This window comes from Motacilla alba, chromosome 12, assembly GCF_015832195.1.
Source record: "Motacilla alba alba isolate MOTALB_02 chromosome 12, Motacilla_alba_V1.0_pri, whole genome shotgun sequence".
Taxonomy (NCBI): Eukaryota; Metazoa; Chordata; class Aves; order Passeriformes; family Motacillidae; genus Motacilla; species Motacilla alba.
In genome coordinates, this window is record NC_052027.1 from 12736143 (window position 1) to 12750409 (window position 14267).

The following is a 14267-nucleotide window of genomic DNA, read 5'->3' on the forward strand; positions in this document are numbered from 1 at the left end:
AAGAGGAGACAGATAAAATGTTTGCGAAATTTTGTGTAGAGTAGGTATGAAGGTGCATTGAAGGTAAAGACTGAAGGTGATCACTTATAATTGTATACAAAGTGATTAAACCAAAAAGAAATGAGCAGAGGGGAAAATCGAAAAGGAACAAACCCTCTGTTCTTAGGATAAGAAGCCAGTGATATTTATAGAAGTTTCTTTCACTCCTGTTAATAAAAAGCAATAAAGTCTCAGGAATAATTTTTAATGCAGTTTGCAGTTTTCTTATGGAAAAGGCTTTCAGGCTTTGTGTAGCAGCTAATCTGTGGGTTTTGATTTTTTTCCCCTGCATACTGTTTTTTTGAAAAAACCACAAATAAGTATGGATGTCATCTTAATTTCTTTTACCCTTAAGCCCGCACACAGATTCAGATTTCTGGGTTTGTTGTGTTTCTGTAAATGCACACATATTTAGCAGTGGATTTTTAGACATCATGTTCTGAAGCACCTGCCTTTGAACGTTTCTGGCCTTCGGTGAACAGGGGCGAGAAAGCAATTTATCCTCTGCAGTTTTACGCAGACCTAGGTGTATTTTTAGGCTGTTTCCCAATGAGTAACACACTCGCAGCCGTTGGCTGGGTGGGGACTGGAACCCGCGGGCTGGCGATGAATGGACAGAGACAGACGCTCGCAGGAATCACGGGCTGCGGTGCGTGTGCTGCTGCTGCTGCTGCTGCCCCCGGCGGCTCCGAGCCGCGCCGCTGGAGCCCCGGCTCCTCGGGAATGCTGGGAATGTTGAGTCAGGGACTGGCAACCCAGACAGCCGGGCTCGCAGCTGACTGAGGGAGACTCGCTGAGGGACGCAAAGACGAGGGACAGGGGCACGCGAGCCTCCCCCGACTGCAGCAGGTTCCTTCTCTCCAGCCCCTCGCAGGTATTCCGCGGCTCCGGCTCTCCCTGCTGCCTCCCTCCTCCGCGCAAATGGGATGCCAGCTAAACGTGATGTTGTAAAATCCATGTGAGGACGAAAGGCAGATGCAATGATTTGAAAGGTGAGAAGCTTAAACAAGAATATGGCTGGGATGCATGACTGTAAATTTAGTGTGATTAAGGAAATGCTGGGGATTGCATTTTACAACTGTCTGGTAGCTGAATCTGGAGATGAATTTGCAGAATAGGCTTTTTATATTGCTTTGGAAATACACTGTAATAAATGGGACCAAGTGCACATCTTATTCTGGTAACAGAGTGCCTCTCCCTACAGAATCATCAACCAGAAACCTCTCTTGCAATTTCTATTAAAAACAGCCATAGGACTCTATTTTTAAAATATGTTTCTTAAATTTTTTTGATGCCTAGCGTTTAAAAATATTGTTGTTGTTAAAGTTTTCTAGAATAGAATTGATGGGTTTTGGAAATTCCTAGCTTTATACCTAAATAATGGATAATGTTTGGTGTTTTAAAAACCATGTCAGGAAAAAAAGGTGAGAGATTTCTGTTCCCTTCTAGTGGCTGGCAAATGGAAACAGATGCTAACAGGGTATTATTTTTTCAGTTATATAATTAATGAATACTTACTGGGGTCCCTAATTTATGATGCTGGGGTTTATTTTTTTTTTTTTTAAGAAAAGATCATTTTAGGCTGGACAAGTGATTAATGTGATGAAGTCCACGCCTATGTTCCCCAAGGATACACAGATATTTTTCTGGGAGCACTACAGTAGTAATTTGATGGAGAAGGATTTTTTTTTTTTATTAGTGTGTGATTGATTTCTAGGCGGCTACCTGCTAAGCCTGGTGATGGATGGATGGATGGAATCTATTCCCTTAGCGGCGAATTGCTCTTCCCCTCGTGATGGACACGCCGGCCGACCACTGGCATTGGCAGACACGAGCTCGTTGCACACGAGCGCGGCCAATAAGTGCGGCCAAGGGGAGGGCAAATCCTACTTGCCAGGGTTAGTTTTCTAGTCGGCTTTCTAAATCAGTGGTTTCACTTAGCAGTTGTCGTTCGGGATTTGTTTTTATTTCCATCTCTGGACCTCCAGCCCCACGTGCGTGTCCAGGGCGGCCGCCGCGAACGCGGCCCCTTCCCGGCAGCCGCGCCGGGCGCAGGCCCCGCTCCGGCTCCCCCTCCTCGGAGGGCGGGGAAGGGAGGGAGGTTCCTCTCCATCAAGTCGCTTCGCCTCTGGCACTTGGTTTCCCCGTCGCCAAGCCGAGGACGGAGCGGATCCCCCGCATCAGCCCCGCCGCCCAGCCCTGAGGGGAGATGCTGGAGATGCGCTGCCGCTCTCCTGCCTTCTTCCCTTCCCTCCCCCGGGAATCGCAGAGCTCCACAGCCTGCACTGGGGGCGCGGGGAGAGCCCTCCTGCGGCCCTTCCCCAGCCCCGGCGCGGGGGGAGCATCGGGCGCTGCCCTCCCAGCCTCCTGCTCGGCGGCTGAGGCAGCTGAGGGAGCCCGGCCGCCTTGCCGGCCCGGCTGCGCGCAGCGGCGGTGCCAGGGCTGCACGGCCCCACGGGGACCCCAAACAAATCCCTGTGCCGGGGGATTTCCTCGGACTGTACCCGTGGAAGGGCGGGGGATGGCGAACGCTCCCTCAGCTCAGGTGAAGGAAACACCAGCCATGAAACCCCTCAGCCGCAGTCCCCTCACGGAGCAGTGCATTCCCCGTTAGTTCTTTTCCCCCCGCAGAAGGAGGAAAAGGGCCCCTTTTTTTAAGGGTCTGTTTGTGCACACAGAGTGTGTAATGGTATATCCAAGTCCCTTAAGGAATATGTTTCTGTGGGAAAAGATTTCTTAGTTTCTTGGAAGAAATTTGCAGTCCAAGCCTTGGCTTTGTGGGTGACGGTGTTAAGGGCTGTGTGTCAAAGTGCCTCCGCATCTCCTCAGTGCCTTAAAGGAAACATTTTTACTGCTGTTATTTTTCTTTAAAGCTCTGTGTAAAATGCTTTTCAAAAGCATCAAGGTGAGTTAGCATTTTCACTTTTCCTAGAGAAATCTGGGAGGAAGGAGAGGCTTTCTGTCCAGTGAGTGAAGGGAACAAAATTTCTTCGTCCAAAGACTCATTGAGATAAGGGCAGTCCCTGGGGTTTATGGCTGTCCAGCTCAGGTTGAAACTACACCTTTGAACTGTGGAGAAACCCCCTGCTGTGTTTATGAGCACACCCAGGGTGGGGTAGATATTCAAGTTAACAACTGAGAAATTTCTTGGTTAGTGTTTGGGTGCCTTATTATACTCATTATCCTTGCTCTTGTGGTTTGCCAGCATTTGGAGAAGACCCATCTTGCAGCCTCTTATCCTATGGGTGGTTCTTCAACTCCTCTAATCTACAGCTAGTCAAATTCTGGTGGATGGTAGTGTGAGATCCAGCATCCATGCTGCTCCCTCCTGCTGTTCCTTGCCTGCTCTGAAGGCTGTAGAAAGGTGTGGGCCTTATTCTTAGCAGCCAAATACCAAAAGAACACATTCAACCATTTTAGAATGTTAAATACATGTGATAGTTAGAAAATTATCTATTCAGCATGTGTTTTTGTGTAAGCATGCTCAAGGTGATATTTTTTCCTTTGCTTTAGAAAGATGATTGTTACTGACCTTTGAAGGATGACTAAGAAAAAAGAGTGGGTTGTTCACCCCTTAAAGAGGGTGAGGCAACCAGCCTGTGTATTGCTTCTAAAGACCACATATGTTTCCCCACCTGTATCTCTTAGGGTGTTTATTATATTTTTATCCACTATGATGCATTTGTTATCATCTGTTTAATTTAGTTTTTAATGCCTGGGAGATATATATATGGAGGATCTTAGTTAGATCCACCTAGGAAATATTACTCTGATTCTGTTTTTTTTTTTTTTTTTTAATGTGACCCCTCTTATCTGTGATATTTTATTTGTTTGGTTTAGGGTTGTGTCAAGATATTTTTGTGATTTAAGTCTTAGTTTTTGAATGATGTCATATGTACTGAGCAATGATGAGCTTGCCTCAATTTATTTATATTTTGCAACACTAACACTAGCTTGTATTTTCTGTTAAGTGCTGGCAAAAGGGTAAGAGCTATTTGAAAGTAAAATGACTTTGTAATTTCTTTTTCAGGGTCATAGTTGAAAATAAATTCTGAAAATGAACTGTGTAGTGCTGTTTCTTCTGAGTGATACTTTGACACTAAGAAAATACAAAGGCATATCAGCAGAAACATCAGTTAAATGTTGTTCTGGAGTATTTTGGTTTTATTCCCTTTTTGAAGATGTAAAGTAGTTTATGGAAGGAAACCATCTCTTATAGTCTTTCTGAAATCAAGTGAAATAGACATGTTGGTTTATTACTGTTTGCATGCAAGATGCAAAAAAAACCCCAACCTGTTTCCTTGGAAAGCAGCAGTTAACTACTTGTGGAGGTCCAAGGACTTTTCTAAGCACGGATATCCAATGCTTGTATGACAAAATGTGGGTGTCTGATGAATTAGCATTGTGGAATTTAAATGTTTTTGTTCCTTTCTCGGCAGTTGATTTCAGGGATTTTTATGATTAATTTAGTGATGGTGGCTTTTAGGTTCCCAGATTTGGAATATCTTAGGTAGCCAGGTTTTGTTTTGGGGTAACGGAGACAGCTAGGAACCACATCTCCTTTCAGGGAGAGTCTGTCGGGCGCTGAGCTCTGCCAAAGGGGAGGGGAGGAGCAAAGATGTTTTAGCACTTCTCTGGATAAGGCTCCATTACTGCTACACCATTTCTGGTAACAGAAACTTGGAATTCCTTCATGATATTAGAAATTTAGACTTTGCAATGGGCGGGTTATGTGCTGTCCCTTTACTTTAAAAGGAGAATAATGAGGGAGATGTGTAGAGTTGGAATTTCTGTGCTTTTAGGAAAGCAGAACAATGTGTCCAAGAGTTTGAGGTGTATGTCAGTTTCAAGTTGTGATTGGATGTGTGGGAGCCTTTAACATTTTGGATTTAGCTGGATCCAGTTTAGCGAAGCTGGAGCTTTTCTGTGAAATTTTAAGATTAGGTTTTTTCAAAGGTGGTACTTGCTTTCTAGATTTTCTTAAAAACTCATTCTAAGACAGTCACTTTGAGCAGATACTCTTTGATTTTTTTTTTTCTTTAATACTTCCCACTGTTTATCCTGCACATTACCCTATTCCTCTAACTGAAGTCACAGTGCAGATGTAGAATCTAGCAGCTAAACTACAAAAATTGAAAATTGAGAGAAAATCTCATTGTGTGAGAAATGTCGTGGGACATTGAATGAAGTAAAAGGATTGATGAAAATGGTGTGTGTGTGTGTGTGTATATATATATATATATATAGTATAGGTATGTGTGGGAATGATGTGCTGTAGTTCCAGGAAGTACTGTGGAGTTGGGCTGGGAAGCCACTGGAGAAAGCATTGTCTGTAGTGATTGCTCAGTTGGATATAATGTGCAACTTATTTTGAAGAAAGTGAAAGAAATGTTACAAATACCTGCCATTTCTGTTTTTTGCACAGAGCACTGGTAATGTGTGGGGCAGTTTCCCTCCAAGTGAACAACTCAGATCACTTGGGATGCTGACTAATAATCTTCTCCATACGTTGAGAAGTTTACAGGGCACATCTTGGTCACTTCATTCCAATGCCTCATGGAGGTTTAACATGTATGTACTTGTAGTTACACTCTTTGGTATGTTTGAGTTGTTTCATTGCAGGACTTGGAGGCCATAGTACTTGAATTCTCAGGAACTGATTTTTCTTTGGCAAGTATGAGTTGAGTCCTGTTAGAAGTTTGCTGCTGCCCCTTCAGTTTTCAGTGTTGCTATCTAAACACTTTTCATGGTCAGTAAAATTAATTTACTGGTAATCTGCTTAGATATATTTCATTATCTCTTGGCACATGCAGTGTCTGAATTAATTACTTTATAAAAAGGCACAGGTTGTGTTATTTCTGTGATGGTGAGGCTTTTAACTTAAACAGCTTTCTGCAGTGCATCCTTTCCTCAAAATATATTGCTGAAATGCAGTTCTTACCACTTACGTTCTTTGAACAATTCAGATTAATGGACAAATATGACCTGGTAAATAAAGCACAGTTCTTTTTGTTTACCTATGCCCAATAATAGTGGAAGAAAATGGGTACTCTCAGGGGCTTCTCTGGAAGACAGTTTGCTGTGTACAGCAAGTTTATATTTGATGGCTGAGTCTTGGCAGTCATACTATACCTCAGCTTTCATTTATAGACCTCATATGAAATATGCTCAAACAATTTGTTTTTCCTTAAGGAAACAATTACAATAGCATCTGTCATCAACTTCAAATGCTAGGTCAGATGCCTGTGAGGACTTATAAATTGCACTTGTGAACTGGTGTGATTGTGCTTAGCTGAGTGTGAGCCCAAAGGGGGCAGATTGGGCTGTCCTGAAATTACGAGCCAGCCACCAAGTGCTTGAGGAACTTTTCAACTCTTTTGGTGAATAAATAAATAAATAAAAAGGCAATTCCTGAAGTGCAATGTCTTCTAATGGTTCCAGAATGCTGATTCTATGATGAATTGAAAGCTAATCTGCTAAATCACTTGCATTGCTTACAGCGGCTGTAAGTTCCTTGGACAGCTTTGATCTGATGTGGCTGAAGCACAGCCAGTTTTTCTTTGGCATGGTACTGAAACGTGCGTGCTCCTGTATCTGGGCTAAGACAACAGAGGAGGGTTGTTCTACAGGTTTTTACCTTGTGATGGTTTCAAAGCATGCTGAATGCATGAATATGCTTCTTGTTTTGCAGTCTGAGTAGGCATATTGCCCTTCTAGAATCAAATAAATGTAAACTGCAGAATGGATATTTAGGCTTGCTAAATATCCCAGTATTTAAGTATTCAAAACAGGCTGCATATGTGGTCTTAATAGCTGATCCTGTGACTATTTTGTTGCCTTTTTACAGAGAATAGAAGCTTTGTAGCAATAAAGGAAAAATATAGCTTTGTCTTGCAAGTGTGTAAGCCTGTGTTTGGTAACATTCATGGGAGTAGCCTTATTGAGTTAAATTGGAAGTACTCCATTGTGTGGGAGTATCTCTGTTGGTTTCTAAACCATTAAGAGTTATAAATGCACCTTAAAAGTATGACATAATTGTAAATGACAGACTATTTTTAAGCATACTTAATGTGAAGATAGACACATTTACAGGTCAAACTATAAACTTGGTCAATTTTTTTTTACACTATTCTTAGGTTATTTTACTAAAATGAATTTAGTCTTTAATATGCACTTAATATATATATTAGTAGCTGAACAGCCTTTTGTTTCAAAGAATTTGTATAAATGCTGACAGTATAAGAATGATAGAAAAAGGTCTAGTCTTTCAGATTTTTTTCCTGGAAAACTTTTAGGTTTTCTTAAATCATGCTTATTTTAAGCTGTACCTTCTCAAAGGATAATTCAGTCTATAACTGTGTTTCTGTAAATTATTTAGTCATTCGAGTTAGGTAAATGCTGGCAAAAGTAAAGCATAACTGTGCTAATAATTAGGCATAACTTTCAAGTAATCGTGAAGAATGTTGTGTACTTTTACAGTCTATTATTTTTACCCAAAGGAGACTATTTTAGTAAAAATTCAAGACATATGATGGTTGTAGTTGTTTTTCTTTAATAGTTATTAAATGGTAAATCAGGCAAACAGTACTTTTCAAGTGCCTTAGAATAATCCTCCACAAAATACTGGAGCTTGTAAATGCAGGCTTGCATTGATAAATGAGAATTCTTATTGAGAAGGGAATAAATGGCAAGTGAATAACAATTGCAGGATGGAAGGCATGATGAATACAGACTAGGATGCAGAATTTAGCATACAAGATACCTGCATACCTGCAAGGGCTGAAATGTTAGGAAATATTTCTGTGGAAAACCAAAAGCTTGCCAGGTCCCTAGAAATATCTGTGTGTCCTGGGAAGGTCATTATGGTGCGGGGAAGCTGAGAACCAAAAAACTGAGCAGGGACAAGCAGTGTTGTGAAATCTGTGTTTCTGTCCCTTGTTGCTTGTGATTCACACCACCCACCCTCCCACCCGTCAATAGAAAATAGAATCGCAGTGTTAGGAGCTGCAGAGAGCAGATGGGCAGCAAAACAATGACACAGTGAGTGTGGGACTGGGAGCTTCAGTCTGTTACAGCTGAGGTGTTTTACCCTGCACCTCTGGAACTCTTCACACCCCTGTTGGTGCTTGTGCTTGGTAGTTTAAACAAAGGGTAACCATAAGCATCCCTGCTTCTGGGGGGTGACTGTCAAATCAGGAGGGACTGGATAGTGAGAAAGGCTCAGCACTGTCAGGTAACTTCTACAGACTGTACGTGGTTGTGTTTGCCCAGACTTGGCAGATTGGCTGCCCTATAGCTTTTTATAAAGATACAGTGTGTTCTCTGGCATAACAATTAAAATTAGATGTGATGGTTCTGCCTTTGCTTGGCTGTAGAAGCATTTTTTTTAATGTTCCATTTTCAGGTCTTTAATATTTTACATAACATCAGAAAAATAAAATGAAACAAATTTGAAATTTTTCAGCTTCCTTAGGTATCTTAGAAACCCCAGGAAGACTTGTCACATGCAGAACTGCAGGAAATAATTGCTTTAATGGAAGTGTTAGAGATAAAACATTAAGAATTGGAGTTTGAGCAACAGAGACCTAACTTAAAAGTTATAAAATAATGGAGGTGTCAACTGGTGGAGTTTAAATATTATTTATATTATTTAAAGCGTACTTCTATTACGATGTTTTAAAACAATTACAATGTCTCAAACATTTAATAAAGAGTAAAATGCTTTGAAAGAAGTGCATCTTTCTTGAACACTAGGCTTGTTTTAAATCCATGAACCTTGTATAAAAGAGTTAAAAAAGTATTGTTGACCCTTCACTTAAGTATATTTGAGAATAATATAATTGACAGTCCTGATAATGGTGTCAGAACTGCTTGCTTTTCAAGATTTTTAATACAGCATTTTGAGCAAATATTTCAATTGGTGGAGTTTTCTGATTGCATGACAAGTATTCATTGCTGTCACTGCACCTGACAGCTTTAGAATGCCTGACAACTTTATTTTCCATATATGTCATTAGATGCATATTAAGCAGCCACTCCTACTTTTGCCTTCATATTTTCTTCTGTGTGAAAGGGAAATGAAAGGCAGGCAGGCCTGATGTGAACTGCTGCTATGAGGTGATAAATGCCAGTTCTTCCATGTAGCACCGATGGGAGTTCAGGGACACGAGCAGCTCGCAAGATTAAAACAGGCTTTGGAACTAACTTTATTTACAACTACATCTGTGTAATTTTTACAGCAAACTACAAGAGAGGGGATAAATTGATGTCTGTTAACTAGTAAAAAGAAATGTAGTGTGCAAACTGTAGTAAAACTTAAATTTACATAAGAAATTCAGGACACTGTAAGCAACCTAAATGAAAATGTTGCTTTTTAAGTTGTCATATGCGCTTTGTTTTTTGAACTTGTAAGGAATAGTAGAGTAGCAGGAAGAAATGGATTCTTTTCTTTTTGGAAAAAAAAAAGGTGGGGGAGAAGTACTTGGTCAGCCTGGTAAGCAGGAAAAGAGAGTACTTTGTCCTTTTAATAGAAACAATGCTGGTCTTGTACTAACACCATACAAGGAGCAGTGTATTTATCTTTTCTCCTTTACTTTATTAAAAGAGGACATGCCAGGCTGCCCACTCAGATTAATGAAAAAGGCAGGCTACTCTACAACAGATTTGTGTTCTCTGTATCAAATTTATATCAGCTTGATGCATTTTTTTTTTCTTTTACATCAGCACTGATAGCAAAAAACAGGTGAAGAAAAGAATATTCGCTGCTGTGCGAATGTATTGTGTCACTATGAAAACAGTAGAAAACACAGGCAAACCAAAAGAAAGTGCTAGAAATATTTCTGACTCTTAGTCACTGCTTTTAAAACATATGTGCTCCTGGTCTTCTGTGTACGGAGAGGTTGTGTTTTAAATGAGAGTACTTAAGAGATCTTATCAAAATAAAGAAATCATTGTTTGCTAGGACATGTTTTTATGGAACAGATTTTTTTTTCTGTCAATTTCATTCCTTTTGTGGTGCCTAAAATTGCAGTCCTGGCAGAGAAAATATGGGCATTGTGTCCTACATCACCTCTTTTTTTTTTTTTTTTTTTTTTCTATTTTGCTTCTATTGGTTTATATGTGGGGAGTTGTATAGTACTAAACTGTTCTAGACAATTTGGAGTTGGATTGATAATTTCTGCACTTAACTGTTACCATATATTGTTTGGGAAGGCTAACTCTGCAGAAGAGGTTTCCTTAAAGCTTTTGGTACTTTTACAAATGTTTGAGCTCTTGGCTCAGTGTTAATATTGGCAAGTAGTTGTGCAAAGCTATTAAGTATTTGGCTGATACCCAAACTTCCTGCTGACTAGGTGATTCAGGCCACAGGAGGGGACACTAAAAGCCTAAATCATCCCTCAGCATGTAAGAGTGTGTAACCAGTGAAAATCAGAGCTTATGGGGTACTGTGTATACAGCATTTCAAGCAAACTCTGTAATTATGTTACATGTAGAAGTAAACTAAATGGTTACATGTACATGTAAACTAAATTGCACGAGATCTTCTAGTAGCATCCCTATTAGAATCCTATGCTCCAGGTTTCTCAAAAAATAGAAAGCTAAAAGACAAAGTGAGTTGTCAGACTTGAGCCATGTAGGTAATGTGAGCCCATGATGCTGCTGTGTGCAGAAGGCAGGTGATCAGGTGGGGCAGGAATGTGCAGAATGAGGCAAGCTGAAGTTGAAACAGATGTTGGGGGCACTTTGGCATGAATGGTATCAGGTCTGCTGGGCTTTGCAAGGCTGATGAGAGCATGGGGCAAGGTGTCTAGTGCCCGCCTTCCTGCCCCCAGCTGAAAATGCATGCTTAATTTTCTGGATCCTAAAAGTATCCACATAAAATATAGTTTCATTTGCAATGCAGAATAACAAACTCATGATTATAATGGTTAATTTTAAGTCATGTACATTAAAGGCATTTCTTTGAAATAAGAAAATATTGAGCCAAGCAGGTGAGCATCTGGTTTTTTTTTGGTGGTTTTTTTTTTTTTGTTTGTTTGTTTTTTTTGTTTGTTTGTTTTTTTCCTAGTAGTAAGCTGATTTGGATTTTAAAACTCAAATCTTATAGGAAAATGTGTGTGGTGGGTCTGCAGTCTGTCCCTGCCAGACTGAATGAAGCTGGGTGACTTTCTCAGAGAGGGTTTTTGGGGGATATGACCTTTGTGACTCCTTTGTCCTGGCTAGTGCAACACCTACAGCTTTGGTAAAGAATTATTATTTGAGAGTATTAGTATTCCTTCCTCCCTGTCCAATTAAAATAGTAATATAAAGTAAATTTACCTTTCAAAATAGATCTGTCTGTATCTCACCTGTCCACTCTGAGTTCAGCTGGGATGGCTCTGTTAGCTGGTTCTGTGGGAAGATGGGATCTCTCCTCTCTTTCTCCAGGCAGTAGATATGATCTGTGTGGCAGTTGTTCAGGTCCTGAGGCTGGTATTGCTTCTTCATGTCTCCAATTCCTGATGTGTTGAGACACACAGGAAATCTTCCTGAAGCTAGGAAGGCTCCATGTAGAAGCAGTAAAGAGCAGAAAATGTAGATGCTTTTTCTCCCCTCTTTCATAAAGCAATGGTGTATGGCTTCTACTGTGTCTGAGACTTCACAGCCATAAAGGAAGGCTCCAGTCTTATCCTTAAGAAGTACACATACTGAAAAAGCATTTTTTCATGTGCTTGCCTTTCTCTGAGGTGTTTGCAGGAAAGCCAATCTGTATAATTCAGGTCACAGAAGGTAATAAACTGCAAATGAAAATGGAGAAACCCTAAGAATTTTTTAGTGTTTTCAGCTTTTGATCTGTGAGCTGTCCTTAATAGCCTGTTAAAGTAAGAAAATCAATCATATCATCAGTGTGTTTGTGTTTACAACACAGAGGTCTCTGTTTTGATTAGAATACTTCTAGGAAAAAAAAAAAAGAAATTGAAAATGCTGTGGAGGTAATAATACTGGTTGGTGTTTTGCTTCTCTTTTCCTGTTGCTTTCAGAATTTTCCCTAGCTTATGGAAGTTACAGTGTTCAATCAGCATTGGAACATTGTTTAAGAAGTTCAGTGAGAAGTTAGTCTCCCTTTGGATAAGGATTGAGGATCCTTTTTTCAGTAGAGCTCAGTGGTAAGCTCTGGAGTGCTAAGCAAGATAAGTGTTCTCTGATATGAGATAAGAACTTCCAAAAATTCATACAAGTTGAGAAAAGAAAGACCACAACTAATAATCTCTAAAAGGCAAAACAAGTACCTAAAAAAACATACCAGAGACATAAACAGAAGGCTAAGTGAGTTATTAAGTGACTCCAAGCAAGAAATGTACTGATTTATCAGACTGAAAAGGAAAAACAGTATGGACATGATATAAAATAAAATATTCTGTACCTCTGCTTCTGAGGATCAACAAATTTATACCCAACTCCACCACCTGGCCATGTATCATATCTGCTGTATTTATAAATATTTTATTGTGTGCAGTTTAAATTGACAATTGACACTGGCATTTCCTGCTAGCAGTATTGTTTTTTTCACCACACCAGAGTGTAGTGTTTTTTATGGGGTGTTTGTTTTGTGTTGTTTGTGTTTTTTTGGTTGAGTGAGCAAGAGGGTGGGGTGAATTCTGTCAATTCCAAAGATTTTTTGTTGCTTTTGCTCAGGATCTGCCAGGAGCCAATGGAAGGAAAGTGATCTGCTCTGGTCTCATGGGAGATTTGTCTGTGATGGAGCTATGGAACTATTTCAGGCAACTAGAAAGATACAAGGATGGATTTCTTGGAGAGCTTGATGAGTTACTTGCCCAGAGGATGACTGGCACTTGAGAATTAGATGAGAATTTTTTTTTAATTGGTCAGTATGTTAAAGTTAAGACAGCAGAAAAGCTGCACAGGTTCTTGTGGTGGAACCAAGCTGTGGGTCATCCCTTGAATGCTGCATTACAGCTGAAAAGAGCAGCAGATTTGGATAGTGATGTTAAAATACCGAAACTTGAAAAAGTAAATTAACAAGATTCCTTTATATCTGTGTGCCTTGGGAATAAATTCTGGAGGCTTTAAGAGGATAGTTCTTTATGCCAATAATAAATATTTTTCTTTATATAAATTTCATATTGTCACTCATTTAAGTGACAAGGTAAAGTATGGTATGTTGTTGTATTGGGCCCATGTTGTTCATTCCAACTTAGTTTGACAAGCTTTAGCTTGAAGTTTTCTAGCAAGAAATAAATGAGGAGTTTTATTTTGATTGAAATTAGTTTGAAAATGCATTTTTAACTAGTCACCCTAAATATAAAATGTTTAGCAGATTTCATTTTTGTAGTTATTACTCTGAGAAGTTAGTTTTTCTGATATATGGTGATTACTTTTGTTTTCCAAAATGAAAACTTAATTTTATAATATTTTTTTTCAGGTCTGTCTTGGGAGGAAAACCAGATTTTGCCTACTGGAAGAATGCAGTAAAACTGCCAGTATTTCTAGCTGGAATTCTTAATTTAACATTCAACTTTAGTGTTACTAGTTTCTTACTAAATAGTACCTCAAAGTAGAAGAAAAATGTATGGAAGTGCAAGAACAATCAGCAACTTGGAAGGAAGTCCCTCCAGGTCTCCCCGCTTGCCAAGGTCCCCTCGCCTGGGCCACAGGCGAACCAGCAGCGGGGGAGGAGGGGGGACAGGGAAGACGTTGTCCATGGAGAACATCCAGTCCCTTAACGCAGCCTATGCAACATCTGGACCAATGTACCTGAGTGACCACGAGGGTGTAGCTTCTACTACTTTCCCAAAGGGCACAATGACTCTTGGAAGGGCTACAAATCGAGCTGTGTATGGTGGCCGAGTCACAGCCATGGGGAGCAGCCCCAATATCGCTTCTGCTGGACTGTCACACACAGATGTCCTTTCTTACACTGACCAGCACGGAGGGCTGACCACATCCTCACACCACCACCACCACCAGGTTCCTTCCATGCTGAGACAGGTTAGGGATAGCACCATGTTAGATCTGCAGGCTCAGCTTAAGGATCTACAGAGGGAGAATGACCTTCTCAGAAAAGAGCTAGACATTAAGGACAGCAAGCTGGGGTCCTCTATGAACAGCATCAAAACTTTCTGGAGTCCTGAGCTAAAGAAAGAGAGAGTATTGAGGAAAGAAGAAGCAGCCAGAATGTCAGTTCTTAAAGAACAGATGAGAGTTTCCCATGAAGAAAATCAGGTAAG

At 40.3% G+C, this 14267-nt stretch overlaps 1 protein-coding gene across 18 annotated transcripts in view; it reads left to right on the forward strand.

Moving 5' to 3' along the window:
• The first annotated feature begins 369 nt into the window (after nucleotides 1-369).
• The window catches only part of ERC2 (ELKS/RAB6-interacting/CAST family member 2), a 418139-nt gene continuing 404241 nt past the window's right edge, over nucleotides 370-14267 (forward strand). For all 18 annotated transcript variants that reach the window (XR_005258403.1, XR_005258404.1, XR_005258405.1 and 15 more), the window contains exons 1-2: nucleotides 370-1031; nucleotides 13463-14262. Coding sequence is in view for 2 of the 18 variants with exons in the window: in XM_038149364.1 (XP_038005292.1) it covers nucleotides 13606-14262 (657 nt within the window). In the remaining 16 variants the exon portion in view is untranslated. The remainder of the gene's footprint in view (nucleotides 1032-13462; nucleotides 14263-14267) is intronic.